We start from the raw sequence: 23,597 nt of genomic DNA, 5'->3' as shown, positions 1-23,597 counted from the left end.
AGTTCTGTGGAAGGTGGCAATTTTGATGCCAGTGGTAAACGTTAACCCTTGCTGTTCGTTGGATCCCTCTTCACAGGTATACAAACAGGTAGAGGCATGCTAAATCTATACAAAGCTGGTGTTGAGATATTTTGGCCTGAATATTCAACTGAAGTTAGAAAGATGAGAACAGGGGTACGTGATCAGGGTATTCTCTGTTAATTTTTAAAAAGTTTGAGATACGAGATAGGTCCTTCCGGATAAAGCTATATTCATGAATTGAATATCACTTTGAGGTGCGTAGGTACAAAAACGCTAATTCATCTGCTTTACATCACCGTCATTACAACAAAACATAAAACCAATTACTCAATGATTTCGTTAACAAACGTCCTTTCCTTACCTTCGTATATCTATATACCACGGAAAAGTTCGGCATATATTTCCCTTGGCGACCACCCAAGTATCCAAGGTGAGCAGCGCAGTATACCGCACTCACGTTATACGTTACTGTACTGACGCCATTTTGTCTCCAACCGAATCCTTTCTCAGAGGCTTCTATTAAGTATTCTTAGTTTGCCGCGCTGTTCCTAAATATTGTCCCAAAACACGTATAACCTACTGGTCCTACTGTGCGCGGAGGTCTTCTTCATCGTATCCGATGTATTTTATAGCCCCTCTGCGCCCACGAAAGACGGAGCCTCCAAGTTTCCCACTCGCGTTCGGAAATGCTCCTTTTGCCCATATATGGCAGTACTACTTAATCGTTACCGAGAAATAGATGACCGATCTTTCTACGAAACGGGCGTTTTTCGCAGAAAAGATCTGTGCGCTTGGAGCTTACCATCTACCATGGGGAGAGAGGTGGGGTGGGGAATCAGGAGGCCTCATTTCATGGAAAGGAAATTGTTACCTGATAAAGCTTCAGCATCAACGTTTTTCTGTAACGTTACAAAACTACGTCAGCCTAATCTTCCTATAAATCACGTTCTTCTAAGGCATAACAACATATTACGACAGTGACGTTGCCATTTGTGCACACACCAAAAGGTAATGCGCATTGACGGAGAATGATAAAACGATATCATTCTAGGTCATCGACGTGCTCAGAAGCGGCATCTGTCGACTTACATTCAAATTGCAACCGATTGAAAGATGACCTTTCAACTTTAGCCTTGCCATTTGTGAATGTAAGCAGCTTGGGACACCGACAAGGTGCGTACGTACGTTGGAACCACTTGACTTTCTTTCTAGCTGTCTGTGTTTCTTCGTCTCAAGATTTATCTACTTCATTCGCTACTTGCTTGATATATAAAGATTCATATGACGCGCCCAAGGCTGGCGAAGTGGATTGTGACAAACAGAAGGCAGGTGTGTCTCGTGGAGGTAACATTTCCTCATGACATATTAGTTCAAATTTCAGCGTCTATCTGTTGCACTAAGTTGCAGCAGTTGAACAGGGTGTAGTCCACCGATATCTTCACGTTTAATAGTTATATAATCAATGGAAGGACAAGACTCATAAAGGGGAGGGGGGCTGGAGGGATCAAGAACGTTCACAGACTACCTAACACCAGCCGACCTTGAACTTGGATTTCAACAGGTAAAGGTGAAATATTATTGCAAACATCCGAACGGTTGTCGAGATATCAGCTTTGCACTTCAGGGCCTAGCCTGCCGGACGGTATATGAATGAATGAATGAATGAATGAATGATTTATTGCACAACAATTGCATCAGTGGCAATGTATGGCACTATAGGGTATACGGTAGACAAGGCCCATATGACAAATTTACTATTCTGGTGGTCTTTTTGTTCATAAAAGGGATTATTACTGTATAGTCTAACGTTCTGAGTGATTTAAGGTTAGGTTTATGCTTAGTTTGACATACTAGGCGACAAAAGGGGGGGATGTAAGCGGTGTTCTGGTCCCAGACTGATCGAACACGTGACCTCTAGGACTAGTCTCCAAGCAGACCTACGGGTTGGCAAAGACCGTATCCAACAGGCAGAAGGAGTTTTATAGCCAACCCAAGTCTCATAGCCAAGGTTGGCTATGAGACTCCTTCTGCCTGTTGGATACGGTCTTTGCCAATCCGTAGGTCTGCTTGGAGACTAACCTTACAAACAAAAGTAAACTTGAACGGTTGAAAGGCCAGTCGAGCAGCGAGCTACTCTAGACCCTGACTTTAGATCACCGAACTCGCTGAAATGTCTCAAATATGTTTAGGAAAATGGGAAAATTCTACTGAGACTGATTCAGATTCTCACATGATTTCATCCGAAGTGGGTCACCAATACATCCCCATGACCCCATCTCATTCTGTACTCTCACATACAGGACCAGGGCGAACCAGTCAGTGCAGTGTCGGCTAGAGGTTGGAGTTTCCTACAAACCCAAACATGGTACCTTCCGCACTTGTCCTGGGCGCGTCTCGGGGAATCGGACGTCAGATCGCCCTGACCCTGGCAGGTGCCGGTTACCGGGTGGGCGTGGCTGCCAAAACCGTCCACGACACGCCGAAACTCCCAGGAACCATCTACACCGTTTCAGACGAGATAACGTCCCGAGGCGGACACGCCCTCCCCATCCCATGTAACGTGCGGAACCCAGAAGAGATAGACAACGCAGTCAGCACATGTATCCAGGAGTTCGGCGGCCTTGACTTTGCCGTGTACAACGCCGGTGCGATCTTGTGGGAGAAGGTTATCGACACGCCCCTTAAACGGTTCGACTTGATGATGGACGTGAACGTGAGAGGTGCTTACGTCATGATACAAGCCGTACTGCCGCACATGTTGGAGAGGAAGTCGGGGAGGATACTGTTGGAGGCCCCGCCTATCTACTCCCGCTTTTTCAACGGGAAGGCGCCCTACGCTGTGACCAAAGTTGGGATGACGGTACTGGTGCAGGGGTTGGCGAGGGAGCTCGAAAATACAGGTTAAGTCAAATGGGACTTTTTTGAAGAAGAATGCATGTGTGATCACAACAACAACAATATGTCACTTGAGATTGATTATAACATAGCAGAATCAATTATGGAATCATTTTATGATAACCTAAGGCCGTATATCATGCTAAAGAAAGAAGTATAAGTTCTCGATCTAGCTGTTTACAGTTGTCGTTTTGTAATGTTCCTCCTTTCACCAATCAGGGGTCTCGATAACAGCACTGTGGCCTGCAACGACGATTGAAAGTCACGTGACCACGGTGAAGGGTGTTCCGCCAGCCTTCTTCAGGAAGGCTGACATAGTTGCCGACGCCTGCCTGGCTATTGCTCAGGAACCAACGGAAAGGTCTGTCTCTAGTTTTCAAATTTAGACAAATGTGGATCGGGACGGGAAAATTGGGGACATCAGTGATCTGCTGTATATGTCTTTTCATGCAACATTTTCATGCAACAATTTGCATCATCAAAGTTACTATTTTACAAGCAGAGATTAGCTACAGGCTCCGACTAGTTTGGGACGATTTTTATGGCTTTCTATTTTGTCACGTTTTCTTTATGTCGCCAAGCCAGACGCATAGAAAACGCCCAAAACTAGCCGGAGCATACTTAAGTTGGAGCGTTTGGCTTAGCGACATAAAAAAACGACTTGACAAAAAAGAAAGCCCGACAAAAACGTCCAAAACTAGCCGGAGCCTAACCTCTGCTCGGAGAGTACAAAGTTGCCTCTATATATATGAATTTACGTTTAGCACTCCGACTCGACCCCAAGCTTGCTACCCGTTTCATCTAACCCAGCTCGTCATCACCAGGGATATGTGTAGAAAAATATTTACTCTCTTTGTTGAAACTGCAGGTTAAACGGCAAGGCTCTAATTGACGAAGATTACCTGCGGAGTTTGGGGGTGACTGACTTCTCTAAGTACCAGTGTCTGCCGGGGACCGAGCCGCCCCGCATCATGCCCCGCCGGTTCCCTTCTCTCCGCGTGGAGGAGGAGGACCAGGTCACCATACCGGACTCCAAACTATAGTGCGTTAGTTATTCTCCAAGCAGATGAGATCCTGGATGTTGACATCTCCCTATTTCGTACATTCACCTGTCAATCGAAGATTATTAACGGATGCCCTTGGAGGCTGATTAGAAAGTGCAGACATTTCCACTATTCTCCAAGCAGAGGTTTCGGTCGGAGGGCTGGAGGTGGACGCGATATTTAACGTCTCCCACCCTTCAGCCAGATCGTGAAGGGAGGTAGGACAGATAGGCGTTAAAACTCGCGGCCACTGCTAGTCCTCCGACCGAAAACTCTGCTTGGAGAATGAATAGTGGAAGTGTCTGCACTTTCTAATCAGCCTCCAAGGGCATCCGTTATTAATCTTTGATTGAAATGGAGGAAATATGGAGGTGCCAACATCCTCGATCTCATCTCCTGACAGAATACATCTGCTGACAGAATACATCAATCTTCAACCTTTACGTGGAAGAGGTAGGGTTATGTAAGCAAACAAGCTGTTAAAGTATAGACAATCTCTTAATGGATACATGCTACAGCGGTCAACAGGCGTACGTATACGATCTTCGCTCACGTGCACACCACACCACCCGTTCTCACTACCATCAACTCTTACTGTTGCCTTACGGAAAATGAAGCTCAACGAAGAATACACTGGACGAAAAAAATCACACGGTCATACGGTGTATTCATGATTGGTATTTGCTTTAATCACGTAGTGTCATCATGGAATTCAAAGTAGTGTCTTCAACAAGTGGAAAGGGAATTTCGCAGCTTCCTAATCATTGTATCATTTGTTGCAGAATAATCCGCTACAACTGGATAACGCTAGCGTTACATGATAAGATATTTCAAACGGCATTAGCACAGGACATTTGTACAACACTGTAGACAACTGAAGAAGAATAGTGCAATGCCATTGGAAACGTGTTATATGGTCTGTCATTTATCCAGTTGCAGTGGTCCATTCTGTAACACTTATCGTCTAATTAGATGCCATAGCCTCTTTGATATATCAATTGAATTACATCATTTCAAGCTGCCTAGGTTACTTAACTACTGAAGCTGCGCGATGCTACTACTGTGGTTTTTACTGTGGCTTCTGTAAGTTCTGTTTGATTGAAGGATTCTGGATGATTTTAACATATTTGCTCATCTTCAATGTTGTGTTTCTAACCATCGCAGATGTTGTTCATGATTTCCCGAATCATTGCTAATCCACATGCGTAAAAGCAGTGACATTTCAAATAGTTAAACTCTAGATTATAGTATTCCATAACATCCGTTCCATATGTGATAATATAACATTCCATATGTGACCGTCAAAAAAGGTGTAAAGACATCTGCAAATCTTCAACTTGGAATTTCAACAAACTGAACAACATTACATGCCAAGAGAAATTCCTGGGATTGTCGCGTTGTATACAAATGTAAAAATGTACATAATATACACAAATGTGACAGTATGGCTTCAAGACAAATGTGAATCATAATCAGGGGTGGTAACTTGTACAAGAAATAAAAAAGTTATTGAACGCTTCGTTGGAGTTGGATGAGAGTAGTTAAAATGTTGGAGATTGGGAGAAAGTTTGCTCGTTGTCAATTCTTTCAAGTGTAGTGCACTAGTGACTGAATGGCAGAAACGTAGACGTAGTCTCACACCGCAGTTGCCGTGATAAGAAGTGAAAGGCCAAACGTGTAGCCCCATTCTTAATGGTGACCTGCAACGCAACCTCAGGGCCCTTTGTATCGAAGTCATAATGGGAATGATACATATGCATATCATTTAATAATTCTGTTCATATGTAATTGAAACTTCTCTACCACGCAGAAGTAAACGTCTCTAGAGCAGCATTGCTGTTTCGGCAACAATCGTGTGGAGAAGACGCGACTTCTTGGCAGTGTCATTTATTCTAATACTGTGCCAATTGTGAAGTCCTGGCCTTAATACCATTCTTCACACTCTGTGGTCAGCTACTGGTAAGAAGAGACATTATGAACTAGCTGGAGATGAACGAAGACGATATTTAGTCCGAGACCTCTGCGATGAAATGCCGTTAATCGTTGGGCATGATCAGATTCATCATCCCGTGATGCACCTGGGCTTGTACTGGGCCATACTCAATCTTCTCCCCGTCCAGGGTCATGAGCCCGGGCGGGGAAACTGGCTCCACGCGGAACGCCTTGCAGCACACGTACCCGCCGTCACTGCCGTACTCAAACACTTCGGTCCCGTCCGCCATCTTCCCCATGATCTTCAACATCTGTCTCCTGGTGACGCCGCGCTTCAGGAAGGACAGGAACAGGACGCCGTCGCCGAACGAGCTGCACGGCGAGGAGAAGTAGCCTTCTGAAATGTGACTGATGCTTTGGATGATCATTGTGACGAAGTCGGTGTCTATGGTAACCCAGTCGTCGGGGACAGGCTGGTCCAGTGGGGGGAGGAGGGTGGAGGAAGGCCCGTACACACGGTGGGGACGTTTAGCACCCGCTGTGCACGGTTGTGAGGACTTGGAGTTGTTTTGATTCGTTGACACTGCGGCTCCGATGAAGTCGGAGTCGCCGTTTTTGTAATGTTTGTCCTCGCTGTCCATCGTTCCCACCACGCCGTCAGTCGTCAACTTGCCGTTGACGTGGTCTTCTTCAGACTTTGTATGGTGAACGCCATTTTCTGTAGAAAATGACATGAGCTGAGCGTCCAGTGACGTGGACTCCTGACTGGGTGTTTCTAAAGTTTCATTGTCCGTAGAAACGTAATGAAAGCCGTTCATAGCGCTCGCACTGCGCGTGCGCATTCTTGCGTCATCGCGTCCACTATTGATAGCGACCGCAGAAGAACTGTGCGACAAACTTCTAGGTTTGACTTCATATTTGTTTTTGGACAGAACTTGTCGTGCTTGCTTCAGCGCGTCCACACCTTTCACAGGAAGGAAAGACAGCTTACCCCTGTACACTCTGAACTTCATAAGATTATGGAGGGATCCGAAAAGAAAGCGACTTCCCCCCAAGTACCGGTAGCGTTCGCTTTCGATGTCCACGTCGGCGGAGAAGCCCCACTGGAAGGAAAGGAATGCGTAGCGCCGTTGGGAGGCCGTGTCCACAGACATGAGGTCCAGGGGACGGGTCTGACCTTTCATCGTGGCTTTCAGCAACACGAACGTTGAATGGAACATCCTGTCTTCTTCGAATGGTTCCCTGATTATAAAAAACAACACACGAAGATAAAATAAGATTTGCAATTTCTTTTTGTTTGGTGCACATATAAATGAAACATTTTTAAGCGCTTTACCGGCGGTGGTTGTAGCCCGTCCTTGTCTGGATGCCAGACCCCCAATCTCTAACATATCTATTGTGTGGCGCCCACACGATAGATATTCCAGAGATTGGGGGTCTGCCATCAAGGCTAAGCCCGTCCCAAAAGTGCTATGAAATCAAACCAATTTCTTACATACAAAGCAGTTACGCCCGTGTCAATACAAACCAACTTTAATTTAACATGTAGAAACTTAAATGCACTGTCTCTTGAAGTGGTTGTGACATTAGAGAAATAAACCATGTCCTCACCCAAGTGCATAGTTAATGGAGCAGCAGACTCCGTTTCCCGAGCCGGCGGGAAGGATACCGAGGGGGATCTTGATCGCCTGCTCCCAGTCAGGCCGCGACATCAGCCCGTTCACGACCTGGGAGAAGATGAGGAAATATAGGAACGGGTCAGTCAGCCCCGTAGAAGGCTGGCCATGTCGTTAGAATCACAACATCCTGATCTCAGGTGGGGAAAAGTTACATACAGCAAAGCGGAAACTACTTTGTATCATTGAGGAGCAGTTATCTGTCCTTTTATCTTATTTCAGTATGGGAATCAGATCATCATTGACATCCAGGCTATCTATCAAAGAAGGTATATATAGTATAGAAGAGATTCTCGTTAGGTTATCTGGAGTTATTTTTTTATAATTACCTTGAAGTTGAACACAGACGACGCCTTACAGAAGTTTCCATCATTTCAGTTGAACGTTCAAGGCAACATTAGGGCAATGATCTTTAGAGTACATGTAGCCGGCTCTGAGTTTAAGTCCTATGATGTGTTCACAATACCATAGCTTTCATGAAACCTTTCCATGTTAACTTAATATCATCTTATGCCATTTAATACATATTCTTAATGTTAAGTTCAGAAACAAGGGTAGAGTTTCTTATCGAAATGTTGACAGCACTTGAAGGTCTCAAACACTTAGAGTCTGTAAGACACCGATGAAATTATATAGGGCAACCCTTACACACACACATTAACGGTTTAACAGAACATTCACTTCACGTCTGTGAACTTTACAAATACCAGACAGTTTAAGGAACAGTGTTGGAGCCTAATCGTCCCTCAACCCACTCGGGCATTATACTAGCACTACTGACCTACAATGGTAATGTCTGGCGTAAAATCCTGTGTACACTTTCGTGGAAAACCGCATATTTTACAGTTCAAACATAAGTTACTTACCTCGTACAGCAGGCCATCCCCAGATACAACAACGATCCCTCCCCATGACGACAGGTCCGCAGTCTGTACCACATCAAACGCGTGGCCCGAGTGTTCTGTCAATATCCGTCAGAAGAACAAGGTAGTTTAGTGGGTCTTAGAGTGGAATACATGAACAGTAATACATGTTCAAGTAGCTATATGGATAAAATGGAAAAGTACATCAGAGAGCAAGTTGTGTGTGTGTACTTGTTTATATGTGTGTCTTCTGTGTGCATGCGTATGTGTGTGCATGCGTGTCTTTGCATGCGTGTCTTTGTGTGTGTGTGTGTGTGTGTGTGTGTGTGTGTGTGTGTGTGTGTGTGTGTGTGTGCGCGCGCGCGCGTGAATGTGTGAGTCATTATGTACACGTACGTCTTGTACACGTACGTCTTCTGTTCGGATAGCTGGCCTGTGCTTGGATTCAGTTAACGTTGATAGAGTATTGGATAATGTAAGTACCAGTAAGCATTACTTGACGACGCCTGTGTAAAAAGCTATCAGCAGCCCCGTGCCCGTACATACCGGTGGTGACGAGAGTTATTGAGACGTCGGCCTCCGCCATCATGGGCATAACTTGGTCGTCAAAGTACTGTTTGGCCTTCCCCTGTCCGCTGAACGGGTTCAGCAGCACCAGCAGGGTCGGCTGGGACGGCAGCAGGCTGGGCGTGAGTTCTGGGGACGGAAGGAGGAGTAGCAATCAATCAATCAATCAATCAATCAATCAATCAATCAAGCAAGCAAGCAAGCAAGCAAGCAAGCAAGCAATCAATCAATCAAGCAAGCAATTAATCAATCAATCCGGCTAGCAATCCAACCCTCCATCTATCCTTCCACTATCCATCCATCCATGTATTCATTATCTACATGTATCAATGTATCATTTACTACTTCATTACGCTAAGTGAAGTCAACAATTTCCGAGAAGGAACGTTTCTGGATCAAGACAGAAATTGCAAGAGAGGAGAAAGAAAGGGAAACAAATGCTAAGGGGCATCTCCATCAACGCGTCAACGGAAGGCCTTACGGCGACCTCAGCACCCCCCCCCCCCCAACTACATGATAGACCAGCTCAAATGTTGTTGTTTAGCCTGTGTGCAAAACAGATTGATTTTGTTTGGCAAATATCCATGACACATGGTCAGAGATCATGTAGAAATGGATATATTTACATCATCGCGTGCGAAGACGAAAGCTTGGGCTCCCTGCTCGGGCGTCCACGCCGTATTTCTAGCACCGTGTTAAGTCCCCCCCCCCCCCCCCACCAGAAGACCTAGAGGTTAAATGATCCTAAATCGACAAGCACTAAGGCTTTCACGTTTACTAGTCTTGCGCCAGCTACGAAGTGGGTCAGGGAGAGGGTTGAGCAAAGAGCTCTTGTATTTTTTTTTTAGCTCAACACTTCCGTCGCTAAGCATTGTTCATGTTTCGATAGATATTTTTTTCAAATTCTGGAGTAAGTCTGTCTGAGGAGCCTCCTAAGTACCTTAGAGCCGTTTTTTGCTGGGAGACTTGATATCATATCAGATGTCACCTGCAATGATATTGAAAGAACAATGGTATGGAAACTCACCCCAGAATACTTGCACGGTATCCGCTCATGCATATTGTTAAAAATTAACAGTAATTCAACAATTTTATAATCAATTTTGTTTATGCAATTTCCATGCATTTGTAAATGTGGACCGCGCCGCAAACGTACAACAAATGCGTCGTAACAGAAGCACACAGTCTGTAGGTGTCTTCATTGTTTAATCAACTACGTCCCGCCAAGAGACGTTGCTGAAGGAGTACTTGAACGTCAGACAGACTGGTTCAGACCAGGACACACTCCAGACGTATTAGTGTCTCCACTCTGCCGTGCCCAGGTATATCGATCTCTCACAGCTGTGACTGGTGCATGTAAAAACTACGTTTGTGCGTACGTGGGGATTATGATAGCTGGCGAACGTATGTTAACAATTTACAGTCGTCATTCATTCATTAATATATCAAAAAACAAAACAAACATAGTATTTACAAAATTCATCTCAATACAAACTAGATGTCAAACATTTGACTGAATTGTTCTTTTTCGAGTTTATGAAGGTTGAGTTGATTATTCAATGTAATACTAGTATATAAAAAAATACATGTATATCAAAAGATGTGGTACAAGAGCACCATCAGATTATGTACGCAAATATATGCCATTTTACAGATGGCTTTTAAGGTTGTTTTTCCCCATTCAAACAGCAACATAACGCTAACCACTCGCTCGGAACGATCATAAAACATGGCCTCGGCAGCTATTGTCCGGTCTCCTCTAGTACCAAACACCGTGAGATCATTTGTTCATCGAATGATGATAACATGCACGTTCTTTGTGAACGTTGTCAAGTCTAATTGCAACCCCGATATTTCAATGCGTTCCAGAGCGTAAATAATTCCGCGCGCGGGAGGGGGCAGGTGCGAGACTGGCGGTAGGTAGGCGTGAACCACACAGTCCCACGTCGACTCAAGTATTCTCCATCCAGACAAGGCTTTCCAGGTTAGCCTGGGTGCCATCCTAATTCTATCGGGGGCTCCCACACTCGCTACCCTAAAAACAATTTTTAGGGTATTTTATGGTAGCGAGTGCAGGAGCCCCCGGTAGAATTAATATGGCACCCAGGCTATTTCCAGGTAGGCTGGACGGACGATTTTGGCCGATTCTCAGAAAGTCAATGACATACAATTTTTGTGTGCTTCCTTTCGTTGATAAACTTGAGTTGGTCTCACATTTTCCCATTTTCCCTGTTTCCTTTTTCTCTCCCTGTCACGTCTTCTTTCCATATTATTTTTGCTCCCTTTTGTCTTACAAAAGTCCCCGGTCGTATTCCATGATTAGCGGTTACCAAGCGAGAGGGATGCAATTGTTCGATCCGAATTTCCTGAACAATCGGACGATCTACGCATCAATTCTGTCATCATCTACTCCACAATAGTTTACTGGCTGTGCATTATACGCCGTGGTTATCGTCCCATGGGTAGACTTTATAGGGTGACCTCAGTGGAAGCAGATGGCGCGATCTCCAAGCAGATATTGAGGGTCGTCAAGTTTTCCTACATTGAGTATTTTTGTTTGCTAGCCTGAGTGTCATCGTTGTAAGTTCCAGGCTGTACCTTCACCAAACAGAGCCTGGATAACACTCAGGCTATTTGTTTGCTGCAAGGTGATGGGGAAATATTATCACTTGAAGATATTCTGTTCTATTCATAACATGACTTAGAGATTACACCGCTGATGCAAGACGTCTTAGAACGGTTATTTACACGGTGACTAGAGGAACAAACATCGAATTTACACAAATAAGTTATCATGATGAAGGGGCAGTGTGATCAATCGACGTCAAAAGCCATCGTCTTTTGCCAGGCTCGCATTTTGCTTTTCCGTAATGTGTGATATTTATACAACACCTCCAACATAGCTGCCATTCACAGCCGTCAAGGCTACCAAAGAAACACAAGCAGGCCACTCTGTACACCTGCTGAGGTCGGGCCCGGTCCATTTCCACGTTCCTTTTACAAGTTTGTTTCTTCATTGTGATCAAAACAATAACCAGTTTTCAATTTCAGCTGACTGCGCAGCGTCAATTCAAGCTGTGAGAAGCACAATATCGAGTTAGGAGACAAAGTGTCAGCAAGTTGTAACATGTAATGATATGATACTAGAAACTCCCAGGTCGATTAGAACATCAGTTTGTCTAATTGGTGCTCTTTAAACCTTTCACACCTGTGTTCAAGCTGTTATCAGCTTACGTCCTGACTGTGTTCTCTATTGTCAGTAAAGTATCACACGGTAGGGTCCACCATGACGTACCAGAAGTCTTCATGATCATTTGTTGTTGAGGTAAAACAAACAAGCACCATAAACACAGGTAGATTATAACCACGGACAACAGGATTATTCTCCATGTAGATTCTAGGAGGGAATATCACAAATCTAAGGATGGGACTGAGATATGACTATTCAAGTTGGTCTACGTCACATTTTCAAACACAGCAACACAGCGACAGAAGTTTTCAGTACTACAGTCTATCTATTAGCACTGCACCATTGTGCAAATGTACAAATAACGTTATCACTTCAGACTGTCAAATCTTGCTGACTTGATCTTTGACCACATTGTTCGTAACAGATGTGCCAGAAGCGGACGTTGTACTTTGCACTGTTCCACGGTGATTTCTGGTGATTGACAAACTACTAGTAGGTTGTTTGTTTGTTTGTTTCTGTCCAAAATCTACACTGTACTCGCTTCTACATAAACTGGTCTGACCAGTTACGTACGCCATCAATGAGCTGACGTATCCGCGTGTTGTTGCCGGTCAGACCGTCGTACCTAACTTCATGCACCTTTCGCGGTATCAATGAGTGGGCAAATCGACACAGAGCTCTAACTTGTCATATCATTACATCACCACAGCGACGAAAAAGTGTGCCACACTGAAAATACTAATTAGTGGTTGATGATGAATAGAATGTATACATGGTGGTGGTTCTTAATATAATCAGCAATGTCAGCGACGATCGAGTCGGTCACAAGTCTTACGACATTTTGTACAAATGGATCGTGGGCAGACACATAACTAGAAAAAACTAAACGTGAAACAAATCCATCCCTGTCTACTAGTATATTGATTGGGACTTACGCACAACTGTTGGCAAGCGCTGTTTTGATAAGTGTGTGCGACAGAAAAAAAGAAGATGTTTTGTTTGTTTTTCCAAAAAGAAAACGACTTTCGCAGCACAAGTCATGCTACGTTCAATCTGAACTTGAACGTTGTATTTTGACCAGTACCTGTTAGATGATGTAAAAACGCATTGTGTGTCTGGAATATTGCATAAGAAAGTTCCACCTGTACTAGGTACGACCTTTGATCAATGAACTATACTTTGTACCTCTGTGATCTCAAGGACATGCATATAAAACAGGAGAGAATTAAAAAAGCTGCGGATTTCATAGCAATTACCTACCTTAACACACCAAGAAGGTTTTAATCAGACAAACCTCCTTGAACACAGTGACATGATGAATTTCATTTTCTAAATATTAGTAGCTACAGACAACAATATCCTGGAAAAGCGATGTCAATACGAGCATACAGTCCTTAACCAAACGTTTGTCAAATTGTTGCCAGATAAATATAGCGTGCTCGTTCCGTGTTAGCTGAATTTCCCCGTCACTGTGTGACATTCCGCTTTCACATTTACTCAGTGTATCAAAACTATCAATCATATTCATAACATTGAAAATAACATATTTACATATTTCTACAACCTACACGTACTGTTGACATGCAAGTATATAAATTCATTGCCAGTGTGTTGATCGTTCCTTTTCTCTGGATGTGACAGATGCACAACACAATAACGCCATGCATTAATCATGCCTGTAGGCCGGGCCCGTGCACATGTGTGAGGTCATGTTTTACGGTAGCTGTTGGACTGATTCCATGTTTTGTTGGATGTCAGTTAATCTGTTACGTGATCATTTGGTCAGCGATGCTCGGAACTCTACATATTCTAATGATTTACACATGAAGACCGGTAAATAGACAATACTGATGGACCTACCGGTTTCCGCTGTCACGGTCTGCCCGGCTAGCAGGCACCTGACGGCGACTCTCCATTTCTCGGCGAGCTCGCAGTTCTGTTCGTAGTTGTCGAACCTGTCGACTCTGAACGATGTGCTCACGCGGTTTCTCGCACTTCCCGATAGAAGCTTCCTCTTCAGGGGGTAGGAGTATATACATAGGAAAGCGGTCTGGTTTTCCTGGGTGGGTTTTCTTCTCAGTGAAACGCTAGTGTGGCATCCCAACACGTCTGCTAGAGCCAGGGTACGTTCCTGTTTCGACCCCAGTACAACATAGACTATGGCTTCGGGCGTAAGTCTAACCGTATAACGAAGGTTTCCCCTTCTAAAAGCAGCGAAGTCGTCTTCTAAGATGACCTGAGGGGCGGTGATTCCGTCAGTCGGAGAGTGCCGATGCCCGGCCATTGCGGAACTGTTGTCCTCGCAGTACAATGTAACACAGGCTATTTACCGGGGACACGTTCACCCCGAAACGTCACTGCGGACATACCAACATGCAGCGCTCGCAAATCGGAGGGGGATGTTCATAAACAAACGAGCAAAGTAAAATATAAATTGATGCTCCATCATTACTAGCTTTATACGAAACAAAAACCGGAATAAAGGAAGAGGAGTGATATTTGCCGACGCGGCTGTCCCCTCATTTGTTACCTGTGTCGGGTTGAAATTGTGCGCTCACCACCCCTATTGTCATAGTGGATTGTTTTATTTCCCATCATGCCAAGCGGCAATAAGAGAGCGAGGGAACAAACAGTTTGTTTGCACCAACATGTTTTCATGGTGTCGATTTCTTCTGACGGGGTCTACGTGTCACCAAGGTCACGTCACATGGTCTACAACAACAATATCCGTAGTAAACAAACAGGTATCCGTATCCCGCGTGTACTTCACATGACACGTGATACTGATTTGGGTTCTCACACCTAGGAGACTCTTAAGTCGGATTTAGTCGGATTGAGGGCCTTTGAAAGATTATGCAATCCCAGTGGACTATGGATCCCTGAGTTGTCAGCGCCGTGGCATAGAAGCACTTCAGACGTCAGCAAACAGTTAAGTACAATGTCCGTTACTGAGAGTGTCAATAAGAGTCAACTACACACTCAGCAGTCAGCAACGTCGGCATGTGACTCAGAGGTACACTGCGCGCCGGGGGCGTCACCTCAAACTGTAAACGTAAAACGGCCTGCTGATATGCCACCATCTATAATCAACCACTGAAGCGTCTACCAGAACCGTGTATCGGGATGAATATTATTAAAGTTATAGAAATTAGACACCACATCACTTGTCGCTGTTCTCTCCACCCAGTCCAGTGCACACACCACATGAATAAATATAAGCCTTTATCTGCAATCTCGTGCCCGAAGGCTGTAAGTTGTTTATCTATTTGCAAGAAAGTACATTATACGTAATACGATAAACAATAGATAAAACAGGTGCAGGAGGAGTGGGAAAGCGTATATAGCTCATACTAGGCCCTCCTCCTCAGCTAGTGTGAGTACTACAGTATATGGCTTGGGAATTTCGAAACATACGGTGGTAGAGACATAGGAAACGTATCTTTATATGTGACGTAATAATGATAAAAAGTGCAAGTGACGCATTAATTTGTCATCAGAGCATTTTGGAAATTTTTGGCCGACTATTTCGTAGCAAAGTATTTAGTAGTTTCTGCTAATGTGTATCATATACAGTATTAAAAATAACGTAATGTTTGTCCAGGTAGATCAACTAGGGAACTACCGTCATATTTCAGCTCATAGACCTTTCATTGTAGACAATTAGGCTCTCAACTTTGATAGAACCTCTTTGGTTGAAGGGCTGGAGGCTACCCAAACATTCTCAGAAGCCTTTCCGTCTCTGACACCAAGTTCACTGCTATTTTTGGTGCCGTCCGTCCGTGACCCAGTTCGCGACGTGCGAAAACAACATGCTCGCATTACACACTGCCGCTGGATGATGACACAGAAACACATTCACATGATTGGTTTAGATTTCTAGATCGATTTAGTGCGACACAAGGACTGATCACCAAGCAGATGGATGGATGGATCGGCTTATTTTGTATTTCTGTAGGGCGATTTTGTACGTCTTTCAAATGGCGGTCCAGGATAGGGGCAATCCTGCCTTGATTTTATGATTAATTAGTAATACGTACTGACCAGATGATATTACAGACTATTTACATGTTGTATACGTTATGTATGCGATGTTTCTATCCATGGCTCAGATCAGGCTAGGTAATTTGACATACACTCGGCACAAAAAGTTTGGAACTTAACTTTGGTGGATCATCATTGTTTCTTGATCAATTTGAATGATTTATACATCATTGACAAGATTGTGTGATTTTCTTTCCCATGATACCAAACTTTTGATGGTTCTGAATTAATGGAACGAGCACCAGACCTGCTTATGCGAGCGGGTTACATAAAAAAAGTGCCCAGATTACCCTACAAAAGCTGAAACGCTCGGTATTTTTTTTTCTGCTGGTAGCACGTGGCTTGTGTAAGTACGAGGGTAATATGAACCTTGAATCAACAAAACACAATAATATGAAAGCCAAGGTTAGTCTTCATCCAAACAAAAAATGCGTCAAGGAGCCTCAGTTATGATGAAGGTGGCTTAATACTGAGTACACAAGCCATGAGCTGTCACCACAGCCCGGTACATCCTCCTCGTAATTGTCACCAATTTCGTCCCGCGGTCCCGCTGGGCATTCTTCCACAAGGAGTCGTCGCAGGTCGTATTGTTCTGTTGATCATTCTTGCATTCACAGCTCGTCCAATCTGTTCAGTGATCACAGAGTATGAGAGGTGTTCAATTGTGTTGAGATCTCGGCTGCAGGAAGGCCATTCTGTCCTCTATATTCCTGCACCTTCATGGAGGTGGTCTGAAATGACTCTCATTCTGTATGGACGTGCACTATCATCTTGCAGAGTGGCACTCAGTCTCATATTCCATAGGTAAGAATCTAGGAAATGTGACTTGGATGGAGAAATGCGTCTATATATCATGACACATCGAGGTTGCTTAGGATGATTAGCCTGGTTTTAACTCTGGCAGTTGTACTGCCTCACATCATGACACTGACTCCAACAAACACTGTCAGTCTCTGTGCAACAGTCAGCGTACTGTTCTCCTCGCCGCCCCAACACTTTCATTTACCCTTCCAACAGTCGAAATAAATCTAATCTCATCTGTAGCTGTGAACATAACATTCCTCTAACACCGTTCCATTCACGATGCGGACGACACCACCACAAATGGGTTTGGCGCTGAGCTGAGTGTTTGACGCTAGCAGGGAAATTTTGGCACTTTTTTTCTACAACCCACTCGCGTAAACAGGCCTGGTACTCGCTCCATGAGATTGCAATTATATAATGAGTTGGGTATCATAGGATAGAACATTACACAAGCTTTCCAACAGCATATAAATCATTGAAATTGATAAAAAAACAACGGAAATATGATCAGCCAAAGTAAAGTTTCCAAACTTTTTGTGCCAAGTTTATATAAAAAGACAATTCGAAGCTTCCAGCCTAAGATCGAGAGTGCGTACGATGGACATAGTGATCGTGTTTTCAGTGAATACTCAGAGTCGATGGAATGATCGGCGGTTGACAGGTCACATGTCAACTTGCCAAGGTCAGCCCCAGTGTTGTTGTAACCTGATATACATGTATTTGATACGTCATATATATATATATATAGAGCAGCAGTTCTGACGTGGTGTCATTTCCGATATCGCCTAATCTTACGAGCGATGGGGCGATTTCCTTTTAAAGATTGAAGGTGGGATAGTACTCATAGTAGTATCACAGCCGGAAACTCTTGCAGCTTTCCCCCATTCACAGTATCTAAGAAATAAATATTAATCCTTTGTATACAGCATGTGTAAGTCTGGATTATTTCGGAAACAGATTCAACGTCGTTTTTATAGAGACGGGAAGAGGGAAACGAAATACCCATATTTGCAATAAATGGTTTATACAAGATTGATTCTCCTGGGCATAAGTGTATGTAGGTTTCATATTCGGAAATAATGGCAGCTAGATCTTTTTTTTCGAAGAAATATATATGTCTTTGTAATATCGCTGATTCCCCGTGACCTTAGCAAGTACAAAATCAACGATGATCCATTGAACAGGTAATGAATTTGAGTAGGCTGGCCATTTCTTTCTGGCCGCTGGATGGCGCTTCTTACTGGCAGGGTGGTGAGCTTGCTGGCTGGCTGGCTGTTGTGTAGGTACGTGTCCCTCTTTGATGTCAACATCTGCAAATGATTGCGTCTTATCCGATGAGGTACCAGTTTATCATCATATGCATGTCTTGTACCTTTAGATAATGTTATCTCCGTGGAAATGCTGCAATTTTGAAGTAACCCTTGCAACTATGATGTATGGTACAGGCCAACAAAAACTTTTGGGTTGTGGCCTCCGGCAGAGAGAGAGCCACTGCTATAGTATAGGAGGGGCACAGCCTGAGGCTTAACATGCAAATTATTTCGTGGAATCTGCGAGATTCTGAGAAAAATCGAGGACATGTTGTTCATTTCAAGACTGAGATCTGCCGTCTGCGCGTTTAATGTTTTGCCGAAGTCACACCAAGGTAAAGGAATATATGAAAAATGATGCAATTTTCCGCATTCATAGCGATGACAACAACAGTACCAGTGTCTGTTGAAAAAATAGTTATATTCTATGCAATTATTGAAGCAACTTTTTTGTCAAGTACAAACCAACATTCTTCCAAGAAAATGCGAACAGATAAACGATTCCGGGAAACTGATGTGTCAATCATTAATTTTGGCAATAAGTACTGGTTCCCGGACACAGCTCAGCAGCAATAACATGTTACATTGATACTATTGAATCACTAACGAATACCAATGGCAGTGTAGATACATCTTCATCATGCACGTTGTAAGAACATGCGTCGTTTCATCTCACCTTATTTTTCCTATCATAAATAGGCCTATTGTTGCAATAATTTCGCAAACCGCAAGGCGGCGGCGTCATTTGTTGTTGTCGAACAGGTCCTGCAGACCATTTGGCACCGTGCCAAACCTTCCGAGAAAAATCGTTCTTCAGAGAATCGATGCATTGCTGATGAGTTCCATGTAACGCCACCGTCTGTGTGCCGTATATGGTAGTTTTCAGCATTTCCAGCGGAGAGCGCAAAAAGGGGCGCTTTCTGGCAAACGATGGAGACTGTAGAATATCCGTGCCCATGATACGATAGGCAAGCACGGTCGTCTGTGATCATATAAAGCACCAACCTCAAAACTCGTCTTCGTCCCTGTAACAAATGATTTTAACCGGCACTGTAACTGGTTCATAATATACAGGATGTACGGTTCACCGCTCCGCCACTGCAAGAGTGCTCCACAAGCCAGCTGAAAGGTGGCGCTGCAGTAGTTTGACCCCATGGCAGGTTGCCTTCCTGAAAAACAATGTCAGGGTCGTTGGATTTATGTATATTTGTATAGACCCATTGACTAGAATTATTCCCTTCATGGCAATAAAGCAGAGTCAACTAACGCTAACGATACCACGGGGGTGTATGTCGGGTAGGACCCCAACAGAAGTTTCACAGTCAAGTGAAACATATCTAGCCATACGGAAAGGTTGTTCGTAATTGAAGCCAAGATGAAGTAAGTCTACTTTCGACATTAAAAGGCTTATATACAATTGGGATATCCGTCTTTTGTGAAGCAAAAGTCTGCTTACTGTCTGTAGCATGTTCTCGAGAAAGATCTGTGAGTGAGGGTAAGATTTTAAATCGTGCAATTCAGTTTAATTGACACTGACTGTTTCTCGTCTTCAGGGGTATCTCATGTTCTAAAAATGCTGAATTTACCGTTAAGCGTTATCGGCCGGCCTGAATTTACCGTTAAGCGTTATCGCCTGGCCTGAATTTACCGTTAAGCGTTGCCAGGACCCCCCCCCCCCCCATGCAGACCCTACTGTATTTAACATGAAGGGTGCGAAGTCTGTTTACATACATGTGACACGGGTATAGACACAGTCATCGGCACAGACATGCGCCACACGCATCCACCAACACGACTCCAACAATACTCTGCAGGTGTTTCCTGTAATATCGACTCCCGGACAAATCCGCACCGTTGTGTGCCGTTCCGCACTTCCCATAATCCCCTCCGTGAGGTAGCCAGTACGTAGGATTATCCTCATCCTCTCCGTTACGGACAAGTTCAGAAGAAAGGAGAGGAACTGCACCCCCCTGGTTACTAATCTTACAACAAAGTCCCTACACAGGAACGGACGTGAGAAAACGTCCTAGCTTCCTCTTTAGTGGGTTAAACTTGTAACGACGTCAACCCAGCTAGTGTTTCATTCACAGGTGGTTGCTTTGGGTTACCAATCTGAAAAATAGTAGTATGCATCTGTTGTTGGGACTTACATAAGGTTTAGAATTAATACAGCATGTAATTTGTTTGAGTGGCTGTATTAAGCTATATTGACTGTTTCTCAAGCGTGGGTTGATGGGTTGGAGGGGAACATCTTTACATTGTTTGCAGGTACATAGGTCACGCCAGCTGAATCCCTTTAGGTCTTCTTGTCATGTGACACTGTTTGGAAAAAGGATGGAATCTCGCGCAGTTTTGTCCCCGTAAGTAGGTTGAATAATGACGATCATTTGAAGAGGTTGTGTCACAAAAATTCCCAAACAAGAAAAACCTTTACAGACGAGAAGTCGCCGCAGAAGCCGAGCTGAACTCTTGGACGCTAGTACCGACTAACCTCGTTTGCGAAATGTCACAAGTATGTTATGAGTAAAGACCAGAGGCTCTGCCAGAGGCAGTTACAGAGTTTCTACCGCAGTGGTCTCTAGTAAATGATGGCGTCTTTCCGTATCATTTTTGTCCTGGTATTTCTGGCGCTGTCCAAGGAATCGTGGGCTGCTACAAACCACGGTAAGTGCAGGGAAGCATCATTCATATCCCGAACCTTTAAATGTTAACACAGAACTGCAGGCACGTGAATAGGCTGTATATCCTCAATCCCTAGTCATGAGATTATGGAACAAAAAGTACAAAAACTAACAAAAACAGCAGTTGTGGAGGGGAGAATAGTTGTTGGCGTAGGATGTAAGTAGTTTAGATCGTTGCTGAGTCTGGAAAGGGAGTATACAAGACCTAGATGAAGGGACAAAGTCTTTGCTAGCAATAGACTTTTATTTCAATACGGTAGATTAATGACGAAATGGCCTTCTGAATGCCAACACTCTCCCTTATTTTCTAAACAAGATACAGGAACCGTCGAAAAATGAAAGTTTTGTAGTGTTCGTGCCCTCATGCCCAATTTGACTTGTCTTTCTGAAAGCTACAGCAATTTTACAACTGTACATGATTTTGACAGACCATTGTAATGTCCAGACAAAGTCCTGTTAGCAGTTAGACTTAAAAGAGTTGTCAGTCTCAAGCACCATGCTTTGCTCCTTGTAGAATGTAGACATGTAGTCTTGAAGATTGTGATCTTGTCTTCCATACAGTGTACATGTACCCGACCTGGTGCGGTACCACGCTGGAGGTCACAGCGGCGAAGGTCATCTGGCCCGCCACAAACTACCGTGCCGAGGCGAACCTGTACGGGGCCAGTTACGACTGTACCGTGGTGGCGCGCGCCGAGTACCTCAACCAAACCATCAACCTGTACGCGAACTTGGCTCTGAGTCAGCCCACTGTGCCAGCAGGAACGACGTCGCCGGTGTCCGTTGCCATGACGACGATGACGTCAGAGAACATCACCGTCACGACCCAAGCCACCAACTCGACGGCAAATGTCACCAGCGGAAATGTAGCGACCAGTACTAGTAGCACCGTTACTAGCGGGAATCTATCCACCAGTAGCACTGTCACCAACCCAGTGGCTAGTGTCACTAGCGGAAATGACATCACTACAAGTTGCGACACTGACTACATAGCAATTTACGACGGTCCCGACACCTCTGCTAATCTAATTGAGAAGCTTTGCTACGGCAACACACTCTTGGACACGGGTAATCAAGACTCGTCCGGCCCTTACGTCACCTTCAGGTTCGTCAGGAGTGGCAAATATCTCTACAACTTCACCATGTGGTACACGTCTTTTCACACAGGTGAGCTTCATGATGCTTCTTTTTCCAGATGGTAAATATTGTCACCCTATAAGGTCACTAGTTTTGATAGGAATAACGACAATCAATCTGATATCGTACGTCGTTTTCTGCACTGATTAATATGTGAAATTTAACCTCCTTCCTGTATCTCTTAAGATGTCGAAATCAATTTTTTTTATAATCGCCAGTCTTCCTTCTAGTTGATTTCAAAGCTTACACGTGACACATTGTCAGTTCTTCAGCATGCACGACATATTAAACCTGACCTTGAAGATTTGTACCTGTCCCAGGTAGCTGTGAGGACAGGAGCACCTGGCTGGAGTGTGCTAGCGGCAGGTGTATCAAGTTCCACCTGATCTGTGACTCCGCTAACAACTGTGGGCGCGGTGACGACACCGATCAGTCCAACAACGCACCTGCCAGCTGCGAAGGTCAGCGCAAGTGTCGAACATGTAATGTCAAAAAGAAAGTTAGATATGATCGTATACGTACATGTATATGATAGTATATGGCACGTAACAGCGCGTTACGTTTCAAGTTCGTGTCAAATGAGAACAGTACTAGGAAGGTAAGCTGATACTGATTGGTCTAGATTTTGGAGAAATTACTCATTACAGTGATTATTGTTTATTGTTTAGCAAAAAGTCTGTGTGGACGAAGTAGAATATGAAGTTCCATTGTTCATGTCACTGTCACGTACATTGTAGCGTTGAGCTGCAAATGTTCTTCGTATATTTGGCTGCTGTGAGTGGAAGAAGCAGCACCTTTGAAATGCTAAGACTGATCTTGTCTGAACAATGTCTTGTTTAATTTCTAGAGGAAGAGCCAGTAGCCATTAGTCCGGACTACACGCCGATATGGGTGAGCCTAGGTCTGCTGGGCGGGCTGCTCGCCTCGTTTGTGGTCTACTGGTGCTGCTGGCGCCCGGGATGGGGCCCGTGGCGTTTCGCTGTCCTCCGTCAACTTGGCTGCTGCCCTAAGAAAGCCGGATCGGGAGGGAAGACAGACGCAATGTCGCTGAATTCTGGCCGTGACGGATCGGTGGACGGGAAGATGAGCGCCTATGGGGACGACGAGGAGAGCGGGGAGGGAGCGGAGGGGCCTGAACCAGCGTCGGGAGGACTGTTCTCGTGCTTCCGGGGGAGCAAACCGGGAGGCCCCTGGAATACCGGCAAAGTAGGACACGCGGGTCAGGTCGGAGGACGGGATAAGGGTTCACCGAAGACGGGAAGATGGGGGCAGCAGAGGGAGAGGCCTCCCGGTGGGGACGGAGACAGTGACGTCGGCGACGACTACTACCGGATGGATGACGTGTTTTATGCTGACGTGTACGACATAGATGACTATGCCGGCGGACACGCGAGAGAGGCAAGGTAGTCTTCTATAAGATTGGCTTGCTGGCTTAGA

General features: G+C 44.6%; 3 protein-coding genes across 8 annotated transcripts; 2 read left to right on the top strand and 1 right to left on the bottom strand.

The window, feature by feature from the left end:
• Nucleotides 1-1,076: 1,076 nt before the first annotated feature.
• LOC136439216 (hydroxysteroid dehydrogenase-like protein 2) lies at nucleotides 1,077-5,478 on the top strand. 5 transcript variants are annotated; one of them, XM_066434489.1, is made up of 4 exons: nucleotides 1,077-1,194; nucleotides 2,322-2,921; nucleotides 3,136-3,277; nucleotides 3,785-5,478. In XM_066434489.1, the coding sequence occupies exons 2-4, from the start codon at nucleotides 2,384-2,386 to the stop codon at nucleotides 3,957-3,959; spliced, it is 855 nt and encodes a 284-aa protein (XP_066290586.1). In that variant the 5' UTR covers nucleotides 1,077-1,194; nucleotides 2,322-2,383; the 3' UTR covers nucleotides 3,960-5,478. The 5 variants fall into 5 exon arrangements, with proteins under 5 accessions (XP_066290586.1, XP_066290584.1, XP_066290588.1 ...); XM_066434487.1 differs by having other exon boundaries at nucleotides 1,078-1,202; XM_066434491.1 differs by lacking the exon at nucleotides 1,077-1,194 and adding an exon at nucleotides 1,210-1,350.
• LOC136439214 (sphingosine kinase 2-like) lies at nucleotides 4,627-14,691 on the bottom strand. The gene is made up of 5 exons (XM_066434482.1): nucleotides 14,048-14,691; nucleotides 8,977-9,126; nucleotides 8,434-8,528; nucleotides 7,503-7,618; nucleotides 4,627-7,133 (listed from the first exon to the last, which is right to left on the bottom strand). The coding sequence occupies exons 1-5, from the start codon at nucleotides 14,469-14,471 to the stop codon at nucleotides 5,996-5,998; spliced, it is 1,923 nt and encodes a 640-aa protein (XP_066290579.1). The 5' UTR covers nucleotides 14,472-14,691; the 3' UTR covers nucleotides 4,627-5,995.
• Nucleotides 14,692-18,305: 3,614 nt separating this feature from the next.
• Nucleotides 18,306-23,567, top strand: LOC136439212 (uncharacterized). Of its 2 annotated transcripts, none has more exons than XM_066434480.1 (4): nucleotides 18,306-18,371; nucleotides 21,585-22,190; nucleotides 22,481-22,621; nucleotides 23,008-23,567. In XM_066434480.1, exons 2-4 carry the CDS (start codon nucleotides 21,590-21,592, stop codon nucleotides 23,565-23,567), a joined length of 1,302 nt encoding a protein of 433 aa, XP_066290577.1. In that variant the 5' UTR covers nucleotides 18,306-18,371; nucleotides 21,585-21,589. The 2 variants fall into 2 exon arrangements, with proteins under 2 accessions (XP_066290577.1, XP_066290576.1); XM_066434479.1 differs by lacking the exon at nucleotides 18,306-18,371 and adding an exon at nucleotides 20,055-21,006.
• Nucleotides 23,568-23,597: the final 30 nt, after the last annotated feature.

This window comes from Branchiostoma lanceolatum, chromosome 7, assembly GCF_035083965.1.
Source record: "Branchiostoma lanceolatum isolate klBraLanc5 chromosome 7, klBraLanc5.hap2, whole genome shotgun sequence".
In the NCBI taxonomy this organism is placed as follows: Eukaryota; Metazoa; Chordata; class Leptocardii; order Amphioxiformes; family Branchiostomatidae; genus Branchiostoma; species Branchiostoma lanceolatum.
The sequence above is the reverse complement of the archived record's forward strand: the minus strand, read 5'-3'. Positions and strand labels throughout refer to the sequence as shown.